This window comes from Nannobrachium achirus (assembly GCF_963921795.1).
Source record: "Nannobrachium achirus genome assembly, chromosome: 23".
Lineage (NCBI taxonomy): Eukaryota > Metazoa > Chordata > Actinopteri > Myctophiformes > Myctophidae > Nannobrachium > Nannobrachium achirus.
The window spans coordinates 18,954,594-18,978,314 of record NC_137830.1 but is presented as its reverse complement, the minus strand read 5'-3'; the positions used below and the strand labels follow the sequence as shown (position 1 = coordinate 18,978,314).

General features: G+C 42.1%; 1 protein-coding gene across 1 annotated transcript in view; it reads left to right on the top strand.

The window, feature by feature from the left end:
* The window catches only part of plekha5 (pleckstrin homology domain containing, family A member 5), a gene marked incomplete at its 5' end in the record, with an annotated part of 320,140 nt that overhangs the window by 226,915 nt on the left and 69,504 nt on the right, over positions 1 to 23,721 (top strand). Inside the window, 2 exons of the mRNA XM_080754816.1 lie at positions 14,679 to 14,883; positions 20,048 to 20,152. Coding sequence (XP_080610942.1) covers positions 14,679 to 14,883; positions 20,048 to 20,152 — 310 coding nt within the window. The remainder of the gene's footprint in view (positions 1 to 14,678; positions 14,884 to 20,047; positions 20,153 to 23,721) is intronic.

Sequence of the window (23,721 nt, the reverse complement as noted above, 5' to 3'; positions counted from 1 at the left end):
ATGGTTTTACCCTAGCAACCAACTGTTTACCCTAGCAACCAACTGTTTACCATAGCAACCATGTTTTTTTACCCTAGCAACCAACTGTTTACCATAGCAACCAGATACGCAGAGCAGGGATCTCCATATATGGGCTTAAACAGGTGACATCACACTGATGTCAGATACTCAGAGCAGGGATTTCTCCATAATATATGGGCATAAAAGGGATTCTGTTAGGGATCTCCATATATGGGCATAAAAGGGATTCTGTTAGGGATCTCCATATATGGGCATACAAGGGATTCTGTTAGGGATCTCCATATATGGGCATAAAAGGGATTCTGTTAGGGATCTCCATATATGGGCATAAAAGGGATTCTGTTAGGGATCTCCATATATGGGCATAAAAGGGATTCTGTTAGGGATCTCCATATATGGGCATAAAAGGGATTCTGTTAGGGATCTCCATATATGGGCATAAAAGGGATTCTGTTAGGGATCTCCATATAGGCATAAAAGGGATTCTGTTAGCTGTTAGTGATCTCCATATATGGGCATAAAAGGGATGCTGTTAGGGATCTCCATATATGGGCATAAAAGGGATTCTGTTAGGGATCTCCATATATGGGCATGAAAGGGATTCTGTTAGGGATCTCCATATATGGGCATAAAAGGGATTGTATCCCAGATGATGCCCTGTTAGGAGATCCACACTAACAGAATCCATATATGGTCCTACCGACAGCTGCTATAAGCCAACACTGGCGATAAGGTCTGAGTCGAAGAAATGCTTCTTTCCTGGCAAGAATTGCCCCTTTATACTGTAGGGCTCGTTTGTGTATTGTATGACATCACGCCACATCATCGGCTGAGGACTGTGTGATGTCATCATATCTCCATATATGGAGACATAAGTTGCTCATGCCCAAATATGGGCTGGTGAGGTCAGACTTAGTGTGATGCGTAGGTTATCTCCATATATGGAGATTCAACTTCAATGAGTAACCATGGCAAACTGTCAACTGCCCGTATGTCTTGATAATTGGTAAAACAAACTTTTGGCCTATTTGTGGAGATAAGCGACCAACGGTCGCTTATCTCCCGATTAGGGAGTCTTACTGGTTAGTTTGGATTTATTGCGACCGTTAGGGAGCAGTTTACTACCAAAACCTCCACCGGCCGTCCGTCCGTCCGTCCGTCACACGTCACACGTCACACCTTTGTTTGTGTACGGTGTGATGTCATATATCTTCAGTATGACATCACACCACATGTGTACACAAACCTTTGTGTATGTTGCTGTGGCAACAGTCTGTTGTTGCTGGTCTGTTAGTGTACGTTAGCAACCACCTTAGCAACCATGGTTTTACCCTAGCAACCAACTGTTTACCCTAGCAACCAACTGTTTACCATAGCAACCATGTTTTTTTACCCTAGCAACCAACTGGGCATAAAAGGGATTCTGTTAGGGATCTCCATATATGGGCATGAAAGGGATTCTGTTAGGGATCTCCATATATGGGCATAAAAGGGATTCTGTTAGGGATCTCCATATATGGGCATAAAAGGGATTCTGTTAGGGATCTCCATATATGGGCATAAAAGGGATTCTGTTAGCTGTTAGTGATCTCCATATATGGGCATAAAAGGGATGCTGTTAGGGATCTCCATATATGGGCATAAAAGGGATTCTGTTAGGGATCTCCATATATGGGCATGAAAGGGATTGTATCCCAGATGATGCCCTGTTAGGAGATCCACACTAACAGAATCCATATATGGTCCTACCGACAGCTGCTATAAGCCAACCCTGGCGATAAGGTCTGAGTCGAAGAAATGCTTCTTTCCTGGCAAGAATTGCCCCTTTATACTGTAGGGCTCGTTTGTGTATTGTATGACATCACGCCACATCATCGGCTGAGGACTGTGTGATGTCATCATATCTCCATATATGGAGACATAAGTTGCTCATGCCCAAATATGGGCTGGTGAGGTCAGACTTAGTGTGATGCGTAGGTTATCTCCATATATGGAGATTCAACTTCAATGAGTAACCATGGCAAACTGTCAACTGCCCGTATGTCTTGATAATTGGTAAAACAAACTTTTGGCCTATTTGTGGAGATAAGCGACCAACGGTCGCTTATCTCCCGATTAGGGAGTCTTACTGGTCATAGTAAACTTGCAACCGTTTTCATAGTAAACTTGCAACCTACGGTCCCAATAATATATTAATAATAAACTTTATTTATAAAGCGCTTTTCAAAACAAAGTGCTTTCCAATGGCAGAATAAAATACAGTGCAATAAAATAAAAAACAACAGTTAAAAATTAAAAGCTAAAACAGAATACTAAATAAAATACATAATACTACATAAAAAGGCTAATTAAAAGCCTTGGTGTACAGGTGAATTTTCAGTTGTGACTTCTCAGTTGTTGAGAATACAGTGAGCTAGATAGTCTTATAGCCTCTGTCAGAGCATTCCAGAGCCTGGGTGCCCAGGCAGAAAAAGCTCTATAGCAGTAAGTGTGAGGGAGAGAGTCGCAGCCCCAGCCTTGAAGCCTCAAAAGTCTAGTATCTCCCCCGGATCAAAGAGATGTCTCTTTGGTCTAGTGGTTAAGATATTGGACTTTCGCGTGGGAGACCCGGGTACGAAGCCGGGTGGGGAGGTTCGGATCACCTCCGTTACATTGGTGCCGTGACCCGGATTCGGGCTTCCCCGTAGGAGGAGGTCAAAGGGGGGTGAGTGTGACGGAGAGAGTCGCAGCCCCAGCCTTGAAGCCTCAAAAGTCTAGTATCTCCCCCGGACCAAAGAGATGTCTCTTTGGTCTAGTGGTTAAGGTATTGGACTTTCGCGTGGGAGACCCGGGTACGAACCCGGGTGGGGAGGTTCGGATCACCTCCGTTACATAAGCTTACTACTGTAGTTGTCATAGAGAGGATTAGCAGTCATAGTTCATAGTAGTAGAACAGTCATAGTAGTATCAGACCAGCTTTGTTGTTTCCTCAAGATGAATGTCCTCTTCTGGAAGCAGATAACACAGAGAGAGCCCACTGGAGCACCAGGACACGGCTCAAATAGAACAGGATGTGGCAGTAACATCACTCACCGGCCGGGTAAATCACACAGTAAATAAACATTAATGTCCACAGAACGCTTGAACAAAGAGACAAATGTCCAGGGGGAGGGAAGGCTGCGTGGTGTTCATCCTGTCCTATAGGGCAGTTTGATCCTTGCTTCAGTGGCTGAATGATGGTCCGTCTCAGCGGGGCTCTCTGTCCAGTTTAATCATGGTGTCACTGAAGTGCAGAACAAACAGTGCAGTCGACGGCAGTGGCGGACAAAGCACTCGACTTCAGTACTTGAGTCAATAGTGTAGATACTCCTGGTCAAATATTACTCCACTACAAAGTTGCTCTCTCAAATGTAGCCCTTTTTATAAAGGGCTGGAGTACTACAAAAGATATGTGTGTGTGTATTTATGAAGCTTTTTGTACTTTTGCGTTTGTGTACTTTTGACTCCCTACAAGGGAAAAACTATTATTATGAATAGCAGATCTGCAGATAGCTATTTTTCACTTTTTGGAACGTTTCTGGAAAATCGTACGATTTTTTAATACAGCATTAAATTGATAATAAAAATTAAATGAACAGCGTAATTTGTACTTTCAAGCACTGTACTTTTAACTCAAGTATAGATTTCACTGAGCAACTCGCACTTGACTCGTGAAGGACTGTGGTTAAAGTCTTTGTCCACCACTGCATGGAAGGGGCTCCACCCTGCCTACTCACTGTGCACGGGGTCCCTTCACTGGAGGCACCATGGCCACCACTCAATACGACACACGATCAATCTGCCTGCAATCCAGCCACGTAACCACCAAATGAGAGCAATTTTAGGACATCCGGCTCTCAGACAATGGGTCCCTGTTTTGTAAAGGCTAAATGGCGTCACTTGCTGACATTCTGCACACTGGGACTGGCCTGTGTCAATGGTCAAAGCAGCAAGAGCCGTTGGCCGCCGCGTCCACGTCCATGGACGCGGCCGTGGACGCGTCCATGGACGCGGACGCGAAAAAAACGTCCGTGGACGCGAGGCCGCGTCCACGGACGCAAATGGCCGGCCGTCCCGGCCGTGGACGTGGCCGTGGACGAGGCCGTGGACGCAGACGGCCGGGGACGCGGCCGTGGACGAGGCCGCGGACGTGGACGCAAACGGCCGGCCGTGGACGAGTCCATGGACGAGGCCGCGAAAAAAAGGCAGCGAAAAAAAAAAAAAAAAGTGTCTATTGTATGTATTTTTTGATGGAGAATTCAAATATGACCTTCTTTTTTGCATAGGACAACTCTAACCTGCATCAATTGGTATTTTATAATTGCCAATTGTACCCTATCCATCTGAAAAACAAATTGGATGTCTATTGTATGTATTTTTTGATGGAGAATTCAAATATTACCTTCTTTTTGGGATAGGACAACTCTAACCTGCATCAATTGGTATTTTATAATTGCCAATTGTACCCTATCCATCTCAAAAACAAATTGGATGTCTATTGTATGTATTTTTTGATGGGGAATTCAAATGTTACCTTCTTTTTTAGATAGGACAACTCTAACCTGCATCAATTGGTGCATCAACCTACTATCTATCTATCTATCTATCTATCTAGCTATCTAGCTATCTATCTATCTATCTATCCATCTATCCATCTATCCATCTATCTATCCATCTATTTATTTATACTTCACCTTTAGTCCAGAAGAGAGTTCAGCATCAGGAACTTGCACACATGTAACTGTGTCATGACTGTGTCATGGAGCTAAAACAGGGCTATGTTAAATACTCAAAATGACTCTGATGGACCAATCAGGGTGGTGGTGGGGGGAGGGATCAACAATAGACAGAAACTGGATAATGCTTTGTTAACTGTCCCACCTAAGTCCCTGCTAGTCTGAACAAACATCACCTTCCCTCTCATAACACTACTACTACTACATTTATATAAAGCTGCTCTTGCATTTGAATTCAAGTCTGACACAAGTTAAGGTTAACTTAGGTAGTATTTCATTTTGCTGGCTTTTAGGGTCTGTGTGTGAGTGTGTAGGCTCACAAATTATTATAATTGTCATTAAGTGACTCTATCTATCTATCTATCTATCTATCTATCTATCTATCTATCTATCTATCTATCTATCTATCTATCTATCTATCTATCTATCTATCCATCTATCTATCCATCTATCCATCTATTTATTTATACTTACTGTTTACATTTTCTATAAATATTTATTTCTATATAAAACTCAGTTGTGTGGAGTTATTGTGTGCCTTTCCTTGTAGCTAAAGAGTCCATTTGTTCACTAGACATTAAGTCAAGGTTACTATTTTGAGTTGAAGCTAAGTGTTTTATTGCTTTGTGGTTTAACATGATTTAAAAGGCAAATTCATTGTTATGGTTACTTTAGAAGACTGCTTTTGCATTCATGAGTTAAAAAGAGAGCCAAGCTAATTCAAAGAGTTAAGTTAAAGGAACACAAAACATGACCTAACTCGCTGCCATTGGACAGACAGTTACAACATAGGCCTACTCTTATCTTTCACAGAACAGACAATTATCATTTGTTTTATCTATTTGAGACTATGTAGCTGCTCAATGGGAAATAGAGCATTATATCAGCCTATTCAATTGATAATGACCAATGGGTGCCAGTTTCTAAGTAGTTAACCATATTAACATAACAATATATGTGGCCTAGACATGGATATTGCCCAATCAACTCGTAATCTACAGAAATGTCCACCACATCACACAGTATAAAACTTAGTAGGCTCAGTGGATTCACCTATGTTAAATCATGTCAGGTTAGTTTGGTTCAAGGTTCAAGTATAATAATTTATGAGACAAAAATGTAAACAGCACAAATGTACAATCACATCTCGGCTAGAATGATAACATAAAGTCCTGACTACTCATTGTTATTGTGGTCCTAAATACTACAATGATTAGTTTGGATGCATTGCTTCTATCATGTCCAATTAAAAATAAATACATTACATACATACAGAAATCTGCCTTCTCCTGTATTGTATTAGTGACATTCATTATAAATAGTAAAATAACAGGACAGAGCAAAAAAGGCCTCTGTTGTGTCTTTATCTGATCACATGCAATCAGACACTCACACTGCACAGCAATATATAAACTTTATTACAGGCTCAAGGCCCACAGGGTAAGAAGACAAAACATTACAAAGATAATAATTAAAAAAAACAACAACAGAGAGTACATTCACAAAGCCCCACCGGAGCTAAAGAGGCACTCATGCCAGTGTCCTCTAACGGTAGACGTGTACCTGACAGAGCTTTCCCCACATTGGTTACAGATATAAGGTTTCTCTCCGGTGTGAATTTGTTGGTGTATTTTGATATGTTCCAGTCTAGGAAAGCTCTTTCCACACTGGTCACAGCAATAAGGTTTCTTTCCAGTGTGATTTTTCTGGTGTGCTTTGAGATGATGCATATCACTGAACCTTTTCTCACACTGGACACAGCAGTATATGGCTTCTCACCAGTGTGGATTTTCAGGTGTCTGTTCAGAGCCGTCTTCAGAGTGAACCTTTTCCCACATTGGTGACAGCAGTAAGGTCTCTCTCAAGTGTGAATCTTCTTGTGTTGTACGAGGCTAGATTTTACAGTGAAACGTTTGCCACAGTGTTCACAGCAGTAAGGCTTTTCTTCGGTGTGAAATCTCTGGTGTACTTTCAGAGCAGCCATTAAACTGAACTTTTCCCCACATTGGACACAGCTGTATGGTTTCTCTCCTGTGTGAATTCGTTCATGTATTTTGAGATAAGACAATCGAGTAAAGCTTTTCCCACACTGGTCACAGCAATAGGGCTTCTCTCTAGTGTGAATTCTCTGGTGTTCTTTTAAAATCCCCTTTTGAACAAATCTTTTCCCACACTGGTCACAACAATAAGGTTTCTCTCCAGTATGTGAACGCTTATGATCTTTTAATTGTCCAGACCGAGCAAAATACTTCCCACATTGTTCACAGCTGAATGGCTTCACTCCGGTATGAATTCTCTGGTCTACTTTGAGATAATAAATTGAGCTGAAGGCTTTTCCACATTGGTCACAACAGCACTGTCTTGGTTTAACTGAGGACAGCACAGGACAGGGAGAGAAAACACACACCTGATAAGAGCCAGATTCACACATTGATCAGCATTTAAGTAACATCATCATTATTATTGTTGAGTCTGAAAAGAACAATACAATGTGATAGATCTTTACACATCTGACCCATAACATTATTAGCAATTCACATGGTTACTATAATAGGTGAGTCTTCTAGCTTTTTAAAAATGTAATATTTCATTAATTCTTTCTCTTACTAAGTGTAACATCCCACTTCTTAATTGTATATTATTTGGAAAGGGTTAGCAAAATGTTTGCCATAAATTCAATGTTGAGTTGCATTTGTTTTCCTACATTTTCCCCTTCAATGTATTATTACAATGTATTTACTATTTCTTACTTAGGTCTACTTAACTTTGTATTTTTACATTATTATATTGATCAACATTAACACATAGTGTGTGTTAGGTTAGGTTAGTTGCAGAGTGTCCACAACTGTCCAGAATACACTGTACATAATAGACTCCAGACTTCAAGTGAAGATGAAATCTCTAGACGGCACCAGCGGCAATTCTGATGAACGGGTGGAACCCAAAGACCATCAAGATCTCTGTAAGTCACAGACTGAGTAAGTCTCCAGATAAACTCACACACATCAAAGTGTTTAAACATTACTTTTATCATTCATGACATAATATCATGTTACTGTTACCTACATGCCTTTATATGGGGAGAACCAAGCAACTTTGACCCAGTTATGATTTTGCTTTTAATAGAAAGGAATCCCTTACATTGTTGTATGTTAAATTACTTTCTGATCTGTTTGTGTTCATTATAACAGCCACAGGAAAGATACATTGTTTCAGATTGTTCCAGAGACTGATGACAGACCCTGGATGTAGCTCTGTCAGGTACACGTCTACCATTAGTGGACACTGGCATGAGTGGCATGAGTGCCTCTTTAGCTCCGGTGGGGCTTTGTGAATGTACTCTCTGTTGTTGTTTTTTTTAAATTATTATCTTTGTAATGTATTGTCTTCTTACCCTGTGGGCCTTGAGCCTGTAATAAAGTTTATATATTGCTGTGCAGTGTGAGTGTCTGATTGCATGTGATCAGATAAAGACACAACAGAGGCCTTTTTTGCTCTGTCCTGTTATTTTACTATTTATAATGAATGTCACTAATACAATACAGGAGAAGGCAGATTTCTGTATGTATGTAATGTATTTATTTTTAATTGGACATGATAGAAGCAATGCATCCAAACTAATCATTGTAGTATTTAGGACCACAATAACAAGGAGTAGTCAGGACTTTATGTTATCATTCTAGCCGAGATGTGATTGTACATTTGTGCTGTTTACATTTTTGTCTCATAAATTATTATACTTGAACCTTGAACCAAACTAACCTGACATGATTTAACATAGGTGAATCCACTGAGCCTACTAAGTTTTATACTGTGTGATGTGGTGGACATTTCTGTAGATTACGAGTTGATTGGGCAATATCCATGTCTAGGCCACATATATTGTTATGTTAATATGGTTAACTACTTAGAAACTGGCACCCATTGGTCATTATCAATTGAATAGGCTGATATAATGCTCTATTTCCCATAGAGCAGCTACATAGTCTCAAATAGATAAAACAAATGATAATTGTCTGTTCTGTGAAAGATAAGAGTAGGCCTATGTTGTAACTGTCTGTCCAATGGCAGCGAGTTAGGTCATGTTTTGTGTTCCTTTAACTTAACTCTTTAAATTAGCTTGGCTCTCTTTTTAACTCATGAATGCAAAAGCAGTCTTCTAAAGTAACCATAACAATGAATTTGCCTTTTAAATCATGTTAAACCACAAAGCAATAAAACACTTAGCTTCAACTCAAAATAGTAACCTTGACTTAATGTCTAGTGAACAAATGGACTCTTTAGCTACAAGAAAATGCACACAATAACTCCACACAACTGAGTTTTATATAGAAATAAATATTTATAGAAAATGTAAACAGTAAGTATAAATAAATAGATGGATAGATGGATAGATGGATAGATAGATAGATAGATAGATAGAGTCACTTAATGACAATTATAATAATTTGTGAGCCTACACACTCACACACAGACCCTAAAAGCCAGCAAAATGAAATACTACCTAAGTTAACCTTAACTTGTGTCAGACTTGAATTCAAATGCAAGAGCAGCTTTATATAAATGTAGTAGTAGTAGTGTTATGAGAGGGAAGGTGATGTTTGTTCAGACTAGCAGGGACTTAGGTGGGACAGTTAACAAAGCATTATCCAGTTTCTGTCTATTGTTGATCCCTCCCCCCACCACCACCCTGATTGGTCCATCAGAGTCATTTTGAGTATTTAACATAGCCCTGTTTTAGCTCCATGACACAGTCATGACACAGTTCCATGTGTGCAAGTTCCTGATGCTGAACTCTCTTCTGGACTAAAGGTGAAGTATAAATAAATAGATGGATAGATAGATGGATAGATGGATAGATAGATAGATAGATAGATAGATAGATAGATAGATAGATAGATAGATAGATAGTAGGTTGATGCACCAATTGATGCAGGTTAGAGTTGTCCTATCTAGAAAAGAAGGTAACGTTTGAATTCCCCATCAAAAAATACATACAATAGACATCCAATTTGTTTTTGAGATGGATAGGGTACAATTGGCAATTATAAAATACCAATTGATGCAGGTTAGAGTTGTCCTATTCCAAAAAGAAGGTAATATTTGAATTCTCCATCAAAAAATACATACAATAGACATCCAATTTGTTTTTGAGATGGATAGGGTACAATTGGCAATTATAAAATACCAATTGATGCAGGTTAGAGTTGTCCTATTCCAAAAAGAAGGTAATATTTGAATTCTCCATCAAAAAATACATACAATAGACATCCAATTTGTTTTTCAGATGGATAGGGTACAATTGGCAATTATAAAATACCAATTGATGCAGGTTAGAGTTGTCCTATGCAAAAAAGAAGGTCATATTTGAATTCTCCATCAAAAAATACATACAATAGACACCTTTTTTTTCTTTTTTCGCTGCCTTTTTTTCGCGGCCTCGTCCATGGACTCGTCCACGGCCGGCCGTTTGCGTCCACGTCCGCGTCCACGGCCGCGTCCCCGGCCGTCTGCGTCCACGGCCGCGTCCACGGCCGCGTCCACGGCCGGGACGGCCGGCCGTTTGCGTCCGTGGACGCGGCCTCGCGTCCACGGACGGTTTTTTCGCGTCCGCGTCCATGGACGCGTCCACGGCCGCGTCCATGGACGTGGACGCGGCGGCCAGCGGCTGTCTCTCGGTCAAAGCCCAGACGAAAAGCAATTACACTCTTTAGGCATTTAGCCGATTCTCTTATCTAGAGTGGAATGATGGCAGTAGTAAATTGTTCTGAGGTTCTGCAGCATTACAAGCAACTAATGGCAAGGAGTAAAAAAATATATATAATCAAGCTGGAACAAAGTTTAAATGTACAATGTTTAAATTCATTATGGACTTTGGTTAATCTGATCCTGAATACTTGAGATGGAGCTAGTTTGAGAGGGCCGCCCTGTGACTGAATAGTCTGGTAGTTTGTTCCCCTGAATAAATGAAGGCACAGTTGAACCTATTGAGTCCAAATTAAACATAACTGTAATTCCCTAATCTAACTCCTAAATAACTTTAGGTAAAAGGTTCCCCATTAAAAGTCATCTATCGTAAGCTAACTAAGTAAGTGATTTGGCAGCGCTGGAGATTGATATTCTCAGTTATGCCACAAATTCCGTGGCTGAAGAGCTGAGCCACCCAAGAGCAGGTTTTGGCTGTATGTTTGTCGCTTCAAAAGTCGACCAATCACAGAATGCCGAATGCCTACGACTGTACGTGCATGATGTTGCGAAACAGCAGCAAGTAGGTTGATGTGGCTTAGGGCCGTTGTCGGCCGAGAACGTGGGCCATTTTTGGCCATTAAATGAATGTCAAACTTCGGTTATAGTTATCATAGCTAGAAGGTCTTGGGTTTGATTCCCGCTGGGGACGCCGTGGGTGCTGGGGGTGTGTTCTCTCCTCCACGTCATCAGTGCCCAGGGTTGCGAAAGGGCCTTTCTGTGTGGAGTTTGCAGAAAAAGAAACAGAAAAAACATGCAGTAATCCTGGTCTCTATACTGCCTCCCCCTGGCCAGCCGGGGCGCCTGATGGAGGGGAAAGGAACTGGTTGGAATAAAGTGTTCCTTTCACGCGCTACGTCCAACCAGGGAAACTCCCCCCTGTCTGGTGAAAAGAAGCGGCTTGGAATCCTCATGCATAGAAGGAAGCATGAGGTTGGCAGAGGGAGTTGTAGTGCCCAGGATTACATTAGACAAATGAAACCGGCTTACAAAAATCGTGGGATAAAAATGTATGTGGGTTACAGCAGACATTATAGGCATACTCTATCAGTGAATCTATTAAACCAGCATTACTCTTCTAAAGCACTTCTTTGCTTACAGGTGAAGTATTTAAAAGTCACCACACCAACAGACATGCATGCCCATAGGCAGACAGCACTGTATAGTGTGGCTTTGCCCCTGCGCTGACCATCGCATTTTGATTTGCTCCTATACAAGGGGACATCAAATTAACATTTCAAATGAACGTTTTATTGTGTAAGGGCTGGAAAGCAAGCAACAAAGGGGGAAAATAGAAACAAAGGTTTGATGTTAACAGTGCCAGACAGACAGCCCAGGGACCACATAGCAACATCTAAAGAACCGGCAACCGGCACCCATCCCCTGAGCTACACAGAACTGCAGGCAGGCTTGATTAAAAACTCTGCATGCTGTTGTTTGCCCTCCACAACAATAACAAAACAGGTCAGTCTGGTAGAATACCAACAGAGTTTACAGTACAGTGGATGGAAATGCAACATGCTGGAAGGGAGCCGGGCTGCCTGACAATCCATTTGAATATACTCTGTGGCGGTATATATCTTTATTTGTGAAGGCGTTGAAATTCATCGGTGCGCGCTTCTCCAAAATATTTTTGCTGACACGTCGGAGAGCAGTGATTTTAGTCAGGACTCTGAGAGGACCTTGAACTTTCCTTTTCCTTACATTAGCTAATGTCCTTCCTACTCGACTGGAGGCAAAAAAAAAAAAAAAAACTTTGATTTGCTTCAATTTGTCAGGGCCAAGTTGGCAGGCCATTTAAACTGGTCAGGCACGGAGGCATATATCAGCTAGAGAGACGCCCAGGGAATAATAGCCGTGATTCATGCACCAAACTCTCCATTTTGTTCTCACTCTCTTGTCTCCATCTCTCAGTCTCTCTCTTGTTCTTTGTTATTCAAACACAATAGGACTGAAGTCCCGGGCTAAGTGTGCTCTACTGACAGTAGTTTAAGACAGTAGTTTAAGAAAGCAAAGATGGTGCGCAGCAGACTCACAGCATCTTGACCCATTAAAACCAGAGGCCGATTCTGATTCCCAAGATTGCCAGTACAGTATACTGTATGTATGAGGCCGTGGACCCCCATCTCAAAATACTTAGCTTCAGGGACCCCCAGACGCCTACCGATGTTTCCTGTTGAGATTGGCACATTTCACCCAGGTTTTTTCATCTCACTCACTTCACTTTGACTGCTGACCTCACTCAGCAACGAAATGAACAGAAAATAAACAAAAATAAAAATAAAACAATTCACATGAGGCAAGCAGTGATCACCCCATGATGTGCACTGCAATGTAGTTTATATATTCTATTTTTTTTTTATATATTTCAAATAGCTGATCTACAGTAGGCCTACAAGCTGTGTGCTTAGATATATAATAGATAGGCAATTTGAAGGTTTTTTTTAGATGTTTTTCAAAATAGTTAAAGAAAAAAGGCAAAGAAGTTTAGGGTTAAGGGGTAAGGCATGGACGAAAATATAGCTCAATACCAAAAGTATAGCCGATCTACGAGCTCACAACAACACGTGAACTTGTACAGCTAGATGTGCTATTTTTGTCAAATGTTCCCCCCACAACAGGCATGCTGTGTTCTTTTTAATTTACCGCGGCAGGAGGCTGACGAACGGACGCGTTTCGGCACCTCAGGCCTTCATCAGCGTTTGCGTCTTATATTATTATTTCACCCATCCCTGCTATTCTCTCTCTCTCTCTCTCTCTAATGGCTTTAACAGAGAGGTCGTGTGTCATTAGGGGGGGAAGAAGGAATGGATGAGATAAGAGGGTGGCTGATTGGCTGTGCCTGAAATCATAAATAGATGCAGGGACAGAATCTGCCTTGGAGATTAGCGACTTACTCTCTCGTCTTGTGGCACAATCAATTTCGTCGACTAAAACTATGACGACATTTTTTGTCGACTACATTTTGTTCACTGACGAACACTGAGTTAAAACTAAGCTACAATGACTAAAACTGAGACTAAATATATATCATACATTGTGTCAATAAATAAAAACTAGACTAAAATGTTAGGGAGGGACCAGTGGATCTAAAAGACAAGTCATTTTAGGTTTAAGCTCACAACGTGTCGCAGTTTTGCGCCGTGTTGTGACCTTCTCGATCCGATATATTCAGCATGCAACCAAGTGAATTTTGAAAAACATTTGTAAATACGTCAAATAGCCGATGTGAGCTTGTAAATCAGCTATTTGAACTATTTAAAAATGTTTTTCTGTAAAACAAAAGGCAAAGAAGCTTAGGGATTAAAGGGGCATGGACACAAATGGGGCCCCTAAAGGTCTTATCCTAAATATCTTATTTTATCCAATATGTAATGTTATGTCTCTCTCTCAGGGGTGTCGCACCAAATTCTGGGCCCTGGGTACAAGGATTCACTGGGGGGCCCCACGAATGTTCTTCATAGGGGGAGGGGGTTTAACCCATTTAGACTGGGAACGCATTATCACGCATATTATGTGCTTTAACTATTGAGAAATAGCAGATACTAGCTCACAGTGCGGCACCGAGTGCTGCGCTGCGAGCTTGTAGATCTGCTATTTTTGAAAAATCATGAAAATGTGTGCAAGTCTTATATGGATATTTCAAATCCTTCCAAGGTTTTTGAAAAACCTATGTTTCTATGTCAGTGGTGCTCAAACCTTTTCATATGAAGGACGCCCAAAATGATAGGGTTAAAAAAGGGTATTTGGCCACGGACCCCCATCTCAAAATATTTAGTTCCAGGGACACCCCCCCCCCCCCCCAGAAACAAACTTTAGTTACAAATGTTCACTTAAAAAATATATATTCAAAGATTTGCCCATATTTTCACGACTTTTCAAAAATAGCAGATGCAGGTATAGCTCTTGTATATCTGCTATTCTTCAATAGCTAAAGTATAAAATAATGAAGGCCCCTCCACCTTGGGCCCTAGTAACTCAGTCCCACTGTCCCCTCCCTCCCCCCCTCCCCTGTGACTGCTCTCTCTCTCTCTCTCTCTCTCTTATTTTATCCATTGTGTAATGTCATGCCTCTCTCTCTCTCTCTCTCTCTCTCTCTCTCTCTCTCTCTCTCTCTCTCTCTCTCTCTCTCTCTCTCTCTCTCTCTCTCCCCTCCAGGTCGGCGGCCAACAAGCCTCCGTCAGAGCAGGGCAGCAGCGGTGACAAGAAGGAGCGGCCGCTGAGCACCATGAGCGAGGCGTCCAACTACACCGGGGGCTCCGACTACAGCACCTTCCAGGGCAGCCCCAATGCCTCCACCACTGCCCCCCACACCACCACCGCCACCACCAACACCACCACCACAACCCCCTCCTCCTCACGGGTCAGCAGTCTGGTCATTTCGACCGGTGGTTGTCAACAGCAAATTTTGATTTAGTTTTAGTCAAAATGAATAAAATATGAATAAAATGCCTTTTAGTTTTAGTCATAATTTAATCAATTGAAAAGTTTTAGTCTAATTTTAGTCGACTAAATATCATAAGATGTATTTTGGCAGGCCTTGATGGCATCGTAATGACTGATTTTACATTTGGTTGCGTGCTGAAAATAGCCGATCTGCAAGCTCACGACGCGTCACGCTGCCACGCGTTGTGAGCTTGTAGATCGGCTATTTTCAGTGCGCAACACCTGAGAGCAACCAAACATAAAATGACTCTCTTCTCCACTAGTCCCCTAATGTTTTATTTTGTTGACGAAATTGTTAATATATTTAGTCTTAGTTTTAGTCACCATAGCTTAGTTTTTATTTAGTTTTCGTCAATGAAAAAAACGCAGTCGACAAAGATTTTCGTCATAGTTTTAGAACCTTCTCGTTGTAACAGATATCCATTTCAGTCACCTGAAATATTTTAGTTTAGTCGACAAAATATCATTTGACTTTAGTCAACTAAATATCAGAAGACTTTAGTTATAAAATACTGCTTGAGTGGTTAATGTATGTTTTGTAATAATAATCTCAATCTGAAAAGTAATTAGCAACTAAAGCTGTCAAATAATTGTAGTTGAGTAAAAAGTACAATATTTGGTCGAGAGATGTACTGTAGTAGTAGACTTTCTTTTTATGGAAATACTTGAGTAAAATCTAACTACAGTATCTCAAATTTGTAATTAAGTACAGTACTTGATAACATGTGCTCAGTTACTTTCCACTACTGCGAAAGACCCATGATTTCCATCCGTCAACCACTTTCAGCATTTAATGACTTTTCCCCCCTGAATCTGTCCATTATGTAGCATAATTACTGCTCATGCTCAGCTAGAGCAGTGGTTCTCAACATGTGGTCCAAATTATTTTGGGGGGTCCCCAGATGATTAACTTAATGTGCAACATTGTTTTCTCACTCAACAGTAAACAAACCAAACATACAGTCTACAGTAAGTGTATAGAGTGTATAGAGCCAAATTGTCAAATATTAGAGGCAGAAATTGTGAAAATAGCCGATCTACGTGTAGATCTTTTCACAATAGAGCCGTGTTATACAAAACGTAATGCCTCGACTCTTAGTGCTCGTCAGGGTGGGCGGGTCCCCAGTTAAGATATGATTATTTTGGGGGTCGCAGCCTGAAAAGATTGAGAACCACTGAGCTAGAGAGCTGTGTTATTTACCATCCAGGAAGGGCTGCCCTAGCTGCCAGTGACTCTGACAGGTATATACAGGTTACTGCAGTGGTGGATTATACAGTGTGTAGACTTCTCTGCTGTCGGGCAGAAAACTTGTATATCCGTAGTTCTTTCGTAAATTAACGCTCTACTTGATCGTACCGACGTGTCACACAAAAGCAGCAAATCCACAATCTGGAAATGCGTCTCGAAATGCCGCATTTTGAGCTCGTAGATCTGCTACTTTTGATATCTTGTTAGTAGTAACCGTTTTGGAGATATGATGTTTCCACCCGACAAAGACGACTTATGAATTGTTAATAAAGCAGGCGGGATAAATATGCATGCTTAGATCAGAATGAAAGTTATGTGCTTCATAAATAAGCGATGCCACACTTCTGCTTACACTGACCAAAAGAAAGTATAACACCGTACATTTTGTTATGTATTCATGAGCAGTCATTATTTATGACCCAGCTTACAGTACTGCATGTGGGTCCAACGTCGCTGCCTTGCCTGCTCAGAAAATACAAGAAACAGCAGGCACACACCCACACACTTCCATCCACAAGAGAGTGCATTTAGATAAAGACTGTGGTGGAAGGTTGTGCGTTCAGGGCACGGTCACACCACACATTTATTCTACTTATGAAGGATTCTTCCAATGCATTTCAATGGGAATGGACTCGGAGCGTTGTTTTTTGCAGATATCTGCAAATGGCAGAAAACCGCTCCATTCTCATTGAAATGCATTGGCAGAATCCGCCCACACAGGTAGAATGAAAGTGCGGTGTGACTGTGTCCCTAAGAGTATTTCTACATTGCTTAAAGTGGGAGGGACATGCCCAAAACATGCCCCAAACAGCTAAATCAGGCTATCAAATTAGCATAAATGTTTTGATGATGTCAAGTACCCGCATATTAAATTACCCAATCAAATTAATTTATTGTAGTTACTCTACTGAAACTAGTACTTTCTGTACAGTAACTGCAATAAATTAATTTGATTGGCTAATATTGGGGGAGGGGGCGGAGTTGAGCGTGCATATCATTATCTTCTGAAACTACCCACACAGAGGAGGAGAGGAGGAGAAAATGCGACTTTCTTTTTATTTCATAATTTTTATCCCACAATTTTGTAACCCATTTTTTCACCCAGTGCCAATTGCCTATGTAATCCTGGGCTCTGCTCTCCCTCTGCCGCGCCTGGGGAGACAACGGACTGACCTCATGCCTCCTTCTATGCATGAGGAGTCCAAGTTGCTTCTTTTCACCTGACAGTGGGGATTTCCCTGGTTTGGACGTAGCGCGTGGAAGGAACACGTTATTCCAACCAGTTCCTTTCCCCTCCATCAGGCGCCCCGGCTGGCCAGGGGGAGGCATTATTGAGACCAGGATTACGTGCATGTTTTTGTGAGGGTATCAACCCTAGGAGACACGGGGAGAACATGCAAACTCCACACAGAAAGGCCCTATCGCCAACCCCACCTAGGGTGTGGGCGCTGATGACGCGGAGGAGGAACACGCCGCCAGCGCCCTCAGCGTCCCCCGGCGGGAATCGAACCCAGGACCTTCTAGCTGTGAGGCGAAGCGCTAACCACTGCGCCACCGTGCCCCTGAAAATGCGACTTTCTAAACCAAATTCTAAAACTAGCAGTTCTAGATGTAAAAATTATATAGAATCCGCTTTAGAATCCGCTATTTACGGCTAAAAAAGTACAAGTCTTCTTCAAAAAAGGTGTCAGAGATTAGTAATGAGGGTCCAACGCTTCTCCTCCCCAGGTCTGAGACGCTTTCAGCGGCCATATCCTGAAGCACCGGAGCCATCTACCACGGCTCTCATACACTCTGTGTGTGTGTGTGTGTGTGTGTGTGTGTGTGTGTGTGTGTGTGTGTGTGTGTGTGTGTGTGTGTGTGTGTGTGTGTGCACGCACACACACACACACACACAATAGCTCTCGAGTCGAAAATAGCCGTGCTACAAGCTAACAACATTAGCGTTAGGTTGTGCGCGGCACCATACGGCGGACGAAGTATACATTCACTACTAACTGATACGGTCCCACCCCCTTTTCAGACTGTTTGGAGAAAGACCACGTGACCTACTGTAGCGTAATGTTAAACTTTGTTGCGTGTCCCCCCATCTTTAAGTAAAAGATTGGAATGCTTCCTCCACCACAGAATAAAGTCTGTATGAGGTAGGCGTCATATAACTACCACTCTGGCTATTATAGTTGGCTGTTGACAATCAAGATAATGTCCAGAGTAAATGTCTTCTTCAATATAAATAACAGCGTCTGTTGATCTGTCTCAGGGGTTCTCAAACTTTTTTAGGCAGTGACCCCCAAAATAAACATAATGAACTGGGGACCCCCACCCTGACAAGCACTTGGAATTGTAGGTATTACATGTAATGTGACTCGGTTCCACAGATAAATATTGTGAGTGCGAGGCGTTGTGAGCATGTAGATCTGCTATTTTCACAATGTTCGCCTCTTGCTTACTTCATATCTGACAGTTTGGCCAGTTTCGTATTAAAACGTCTTGAAAGTCCTTAAATTGTCACTTTATGAATGTGCAGATACCCTGTATACACTTATGTAGGTTTGTATGAGACATCTTTTTTTTTTACCTACACCATTGAGTGAGACATCTTTTTTTTTTACATTAAGCTAATCATCTGGGGACCCCACAAAATAATTTGGGGCCCGACCCCAAGTTTGAGAACCACTGATCTGTCTGAACATCACAAAGAAAGCATCCAGGCAAACACTGTACAAATAGCCACTTACATGACTCACGCTGTATATAGACCATTGGTTCTCAAATTGGGGTCCTTGAGGGAGTTCCAGGAGGTCCCCAGCTAAATGATAGTACCAAATAGACCTTTATGGGTATGTAACTCGGAGAGTGTACAAATGGAACCGAAATTGACATTGATTTTACAATGTAATTAAATTAAATGGGGGTCCGTAGACTAAAATGCATGTCAAAGTGTACAGGCCTAAAGGGCATACTGTTAGCGAGTGTTCCTACCATAGGAGACGCGTGTGCATAAATGAGAAAGCGCGGCCTGTGATTGGCTGGAGCGGAGTTCAGGAGCGCTCGGCTGTGGTCACTTGGACTGCGCGGGCGGGTGTGAATGCATTTATCGTGGGCTTGCCCAGGCCTTACGGCCTGGGCATAAATATAACGATTGCATTCACCACGGCTTCGTAACTCGCGCGGCCGGCCCGCTCTTCGCGGCCACTCGCGCCTGCGGCGCACAGGGGCGAAGAGCAGGACCAAGGTCCGCTGGCCTTCGCGCCGCTTGCAATGTCGTGGACAATAAAACGAGCGCTCCTTCAAACGGCGTCTCCTACGGTAGGAATCATCGCATACTGTTAGTGGTTAAAATGTATTGATGGACATGGTGACAGCATTTAAACAGTGACCTATGTTAAAATGTTTGTTTTGTTTAGTTTTTTGGTTATGATACGTTTTATTTATGGCTGTTCAGGATTTAAATATATTGTATTCTAGGGAACACTGCGGTACTTAATGTTTTACTGTTGCTTGTGTTCTATTCTTGAGTCCATATATTCAGCTTTATTTGAGTATTTATTGGACTGCTGACCTTTTAAGTTAATACTTAAATGCTGTGGGTATTTTTCCCATCTTTGACCACAATGGAACCTCTAAATTCCGCAGACTTCAGTAAAATTCTGTAAATTACCTCAGCAATTACCTCATAAGCGATGAGGTAATCAGCGATGAGGTAAATGGTGATTGCCATTATTGGCTATAGACCCACGCTGTAAAAGGCCAACGTTACTGCATTCAGAACTATCTGAACTACTACACTTTTCTGATATGAACATTGTTTGTGTGTTGTGTGTTTGTGCAGCCCTCCAGGTCCTCTAAAAAGGTTCACAATTTTGGAAAGAGGTCCAATTCCATCAAGAGAAACCCCAATGCACCAGCGGTAAAGAGCAACTGGCTTTACAAACAGGTACAGGAGAGCATGCAGCTTCAGGCTTTTTCCCTTTCATGCATGATGAGGCATTGACAGTGTTCCTGCAACTTTATTTTCAGACCACAGGAGAGAACTGAATGTGGAGGTGTGTGTGTGGTTTCAGTAGAGGTATACCTTTGGTGTCAGGGTGAATGCTGTATTGGAGTTTTTTGTATGTGTGCATATTAGGGCATATTGGTTCCGAAATGTTTTCAGCCCAAAAGACCCGAAAGAAAAATGTGGTGTCTCGCCGGGACCCAAATGTACAAAAACACATTGTGCAATATTATCAATTTTAAGCACTAGGGAGAGCAGGGCAAAAAGAAGTTATGTCAAAGAGAACATTAAAAAAAATCTGGATATCTTTTTTTTTTTAATATAATTTTTATCCCACGATTTTCTAACCCATTTTCACCCAGTGCCAATTGCCTATAAGCCAGTACGCAAATAGCGCCATCTTGGATATTGCGCAATGCATTTTGGGTATGCGTGAAGGTTTCTGGGATGCATTGGGTCCATGCACATCCAACACTAGAGGGCGCATCTCAGAGACGCAGTGGGTTTGATAGTCTTGGAGGATGACAGACGCAGACGACCAATTTTTGTCGGTAGACTAAATTAATTTAAATGCATGAAAGAAGGATTTAGTTGCCCGTTGCCGTGCAGCATGTCTTTTTAAGTCTGCAACCTAACCAAAACAATATGCTCTATGCTACAGAAATAGAGGACCAGAGGAGGTCCAAACTAGGCTACTTTTTGCTTGTGCGATGCGTTCGTACAGTAGCCTACCAATTAATGATTTGGGCTTTTACATCTCATTCAACCGTAATATGCAAAAATGTTTTGTTTTGTTAATTTTATGCCATGATGCCGATGGTGCAAGCAACTTGCCTGCATCGTGAATCTTGTCACCAACTTTCACCACTTGGCACTACGATCAGACAGTCACTGTGCTTGCTCGTATCCAAGTTATTCCACGACCCATAGAAGGTTGGATCCCTGTTTTATTATCGTCAACGGAGTCCGGCTTGGTTCTTCAGATCACGCCGGCCGGTTCTGTTTGTCATAACAGTAAAGCTAAACCCCCGACGCTGAGCGAACCAAGAGTCCCGTACACAGCGCTGATAAACTGGAGAAGCCTTTGCCGTACAACAGTGTTTCTGCATATCTAAATGTTATGTCAGACACACAATCTCACAACCTGCCACGTTGCGACGTGCTGTGAGCCTGTAGCTCTTATATATAGACCTATATGTCTTTATATTTTACTATGATGCGAGGCTTGCGAGGAATGCGAGGAGCAGCAGCAGCATAGAGTATGATCAGCAGCAGCAAGCTGCCAGGCACTAAACCAGCTAGACAGTGTCCGATCACGATACAAACTTGATTATGATGTTTTAATGGTTGTAATGCTTTATCAAAATAATAATATTAATGATGGGCTTAATAACAGCATTTCCCCGGTGGTCTTTATAATTAAGGGCCAATTAAACATGAACGGCCAATGGCATATAGGCCTATGCCTATTTATTGCAGCAAACTTGATATGATTCTTATTAATAGACTTATTATTTATTTATTTGTTTGTTTGTTTTTATCCCACGATGTTATAACCCATGTTTCACCCGGGGCCAATTATCCTAATGTAATCCTGGGCGCTACACTTCCTCTGCCGACCTGGAGAGACAATAACGGACTATTAGACTTACTTATAGCTCACTTAACAACTGTGGATAACATGATGTCCTCCCAGCCGTTTCGGAGGGTATCAGGATCGGATCGGTAAGACAAATCATGTCCCTATGACCCAGTAGTTTGGACCTCCTCTGGTCCTCCTATTTCTGTAGCATGTTGTTTTTGGTGTATAGGTTGCAGATTTAAAAGACATGCTGCACAGCAATGGGCAACTAAATCCTTCTTTAATGCATTTAACACAACAATATCACGGTCTAATAAATACCGTCTTAGCTGAGGAACAGTTAAATTACTAATATTGGTCATCTGCGTCGCTGCGTCCGTCATCCTACAAGACTCTGGATACGCCCCCTAGAGTTGGGTGCGCATGGACCCAATGCATCCCAGAGACCTTTGCGCATCCCCAAAATGCATTGCGCGATATCCAAGATGGCGCTATTTGCGAACTGGCTTATGTAATCCTGGGCTCTGCTCTCCCTCTGCCGCGCCTGGGGAGACAACGGACTGACCTCATGCTTCCTTCTATGCATGAGGAGTCCAAGTTGCTTCTTTTCACCTGACAGTGGGGATTTCCCTGGTTTGGACGTAGCACGTGGCAGGAACACGTTATTCCAACCAGTTCCTTTCCCCTCCATCAGGCGCCCCGGCTGGCCAGGGGGAGGCAGTATAGAGACCAGGATTACTGCATGTTTTTGTGGGGGTATCAACCCTAGGAGACACGGGGAGAACATGCTAACTCCACACAGAAAGGCCCTATCGCCAACCCCACCTAGGAAAAATCTGGATATCTACATACGCATAGCAAGACCAACAGATACAGTACTGTGTGTACATGAGGTTTAGCATAAGGTGCGGAAGTGGTAACACATTGGTAGGTCCACGTACTGTAGCAGCATAACAGTATACCAGAGGTCTTCAATAGGGGGTCCGGGACCCCTAGGGGGTCCTCAGAGTTACTACAGGGGGGCCGCCAATCTTTGTGTGATAGGATCATGTTTTTTTACATTAATCACTTGAACCCTAGCATCCCTATTGAACCCTAGCATCCCTATTCCTATAAGATTAGCCAAAAAAAATTAGATCTACAAGCTCACAACGCCACGCGCTGCGAGGCGTTGTGAACTTGTAGATCAGCTATTTTTGGCGAAGAGGATTGGTGTAGAGGGAAAAGAAGAGCAGACTAGTAGGTATTGACAGGTTCAAGTGGTTATCTGTATGAAAATAGTAAATACACATTAATCCAACCTACACACAGATGATAATGCTGTCTCAGAAATCCATGAACATTTTTAATCTGAAACACAATTTTATATAGTGTGTAGTTTGGGTCCCTGCTTCATCTCTCTCTAAGCTAAGGAGTCCTTGGCCTGAAAAAGACCCCTGCAGTATACTATGTGCTATCCATGATTATATAAGGTGCAAAAACTAAAAACACATACTGTAGGGCAGAAAGTTCACAGGAAAAAAGAAATACCGTAATCCACATGGCAGGTCCACGGGAACATGATGTCCGCCCCGATGAACATAATCGTTATTGACGAGCAGAGGTGTCTCACCAAATTCTGGGCCCTGGGTACAAGGATTCACTGCGGGCCCCCCACGAATGTTCTTTATAGGGGGAGGGGGTTTAACCCATTTAGACTGGGAACGCATTATTACGCATTATTTTGTACTTTAACTATTGAAAAATAGCCGATATACAAGCTCACAGCGCAGCACCGAGTGCCGCGCTGCAAGCTTGTAGATCTGCTATTTTTGAAAAATCGTGAAAGGTCTTTGAATATTTTTTCATGTCAAGGACCCCCAAAATGATATGTATTTGGCCACGGACCCCCATCTCAAAATATTTAGTTCCAGGGACCCCCCCCAGA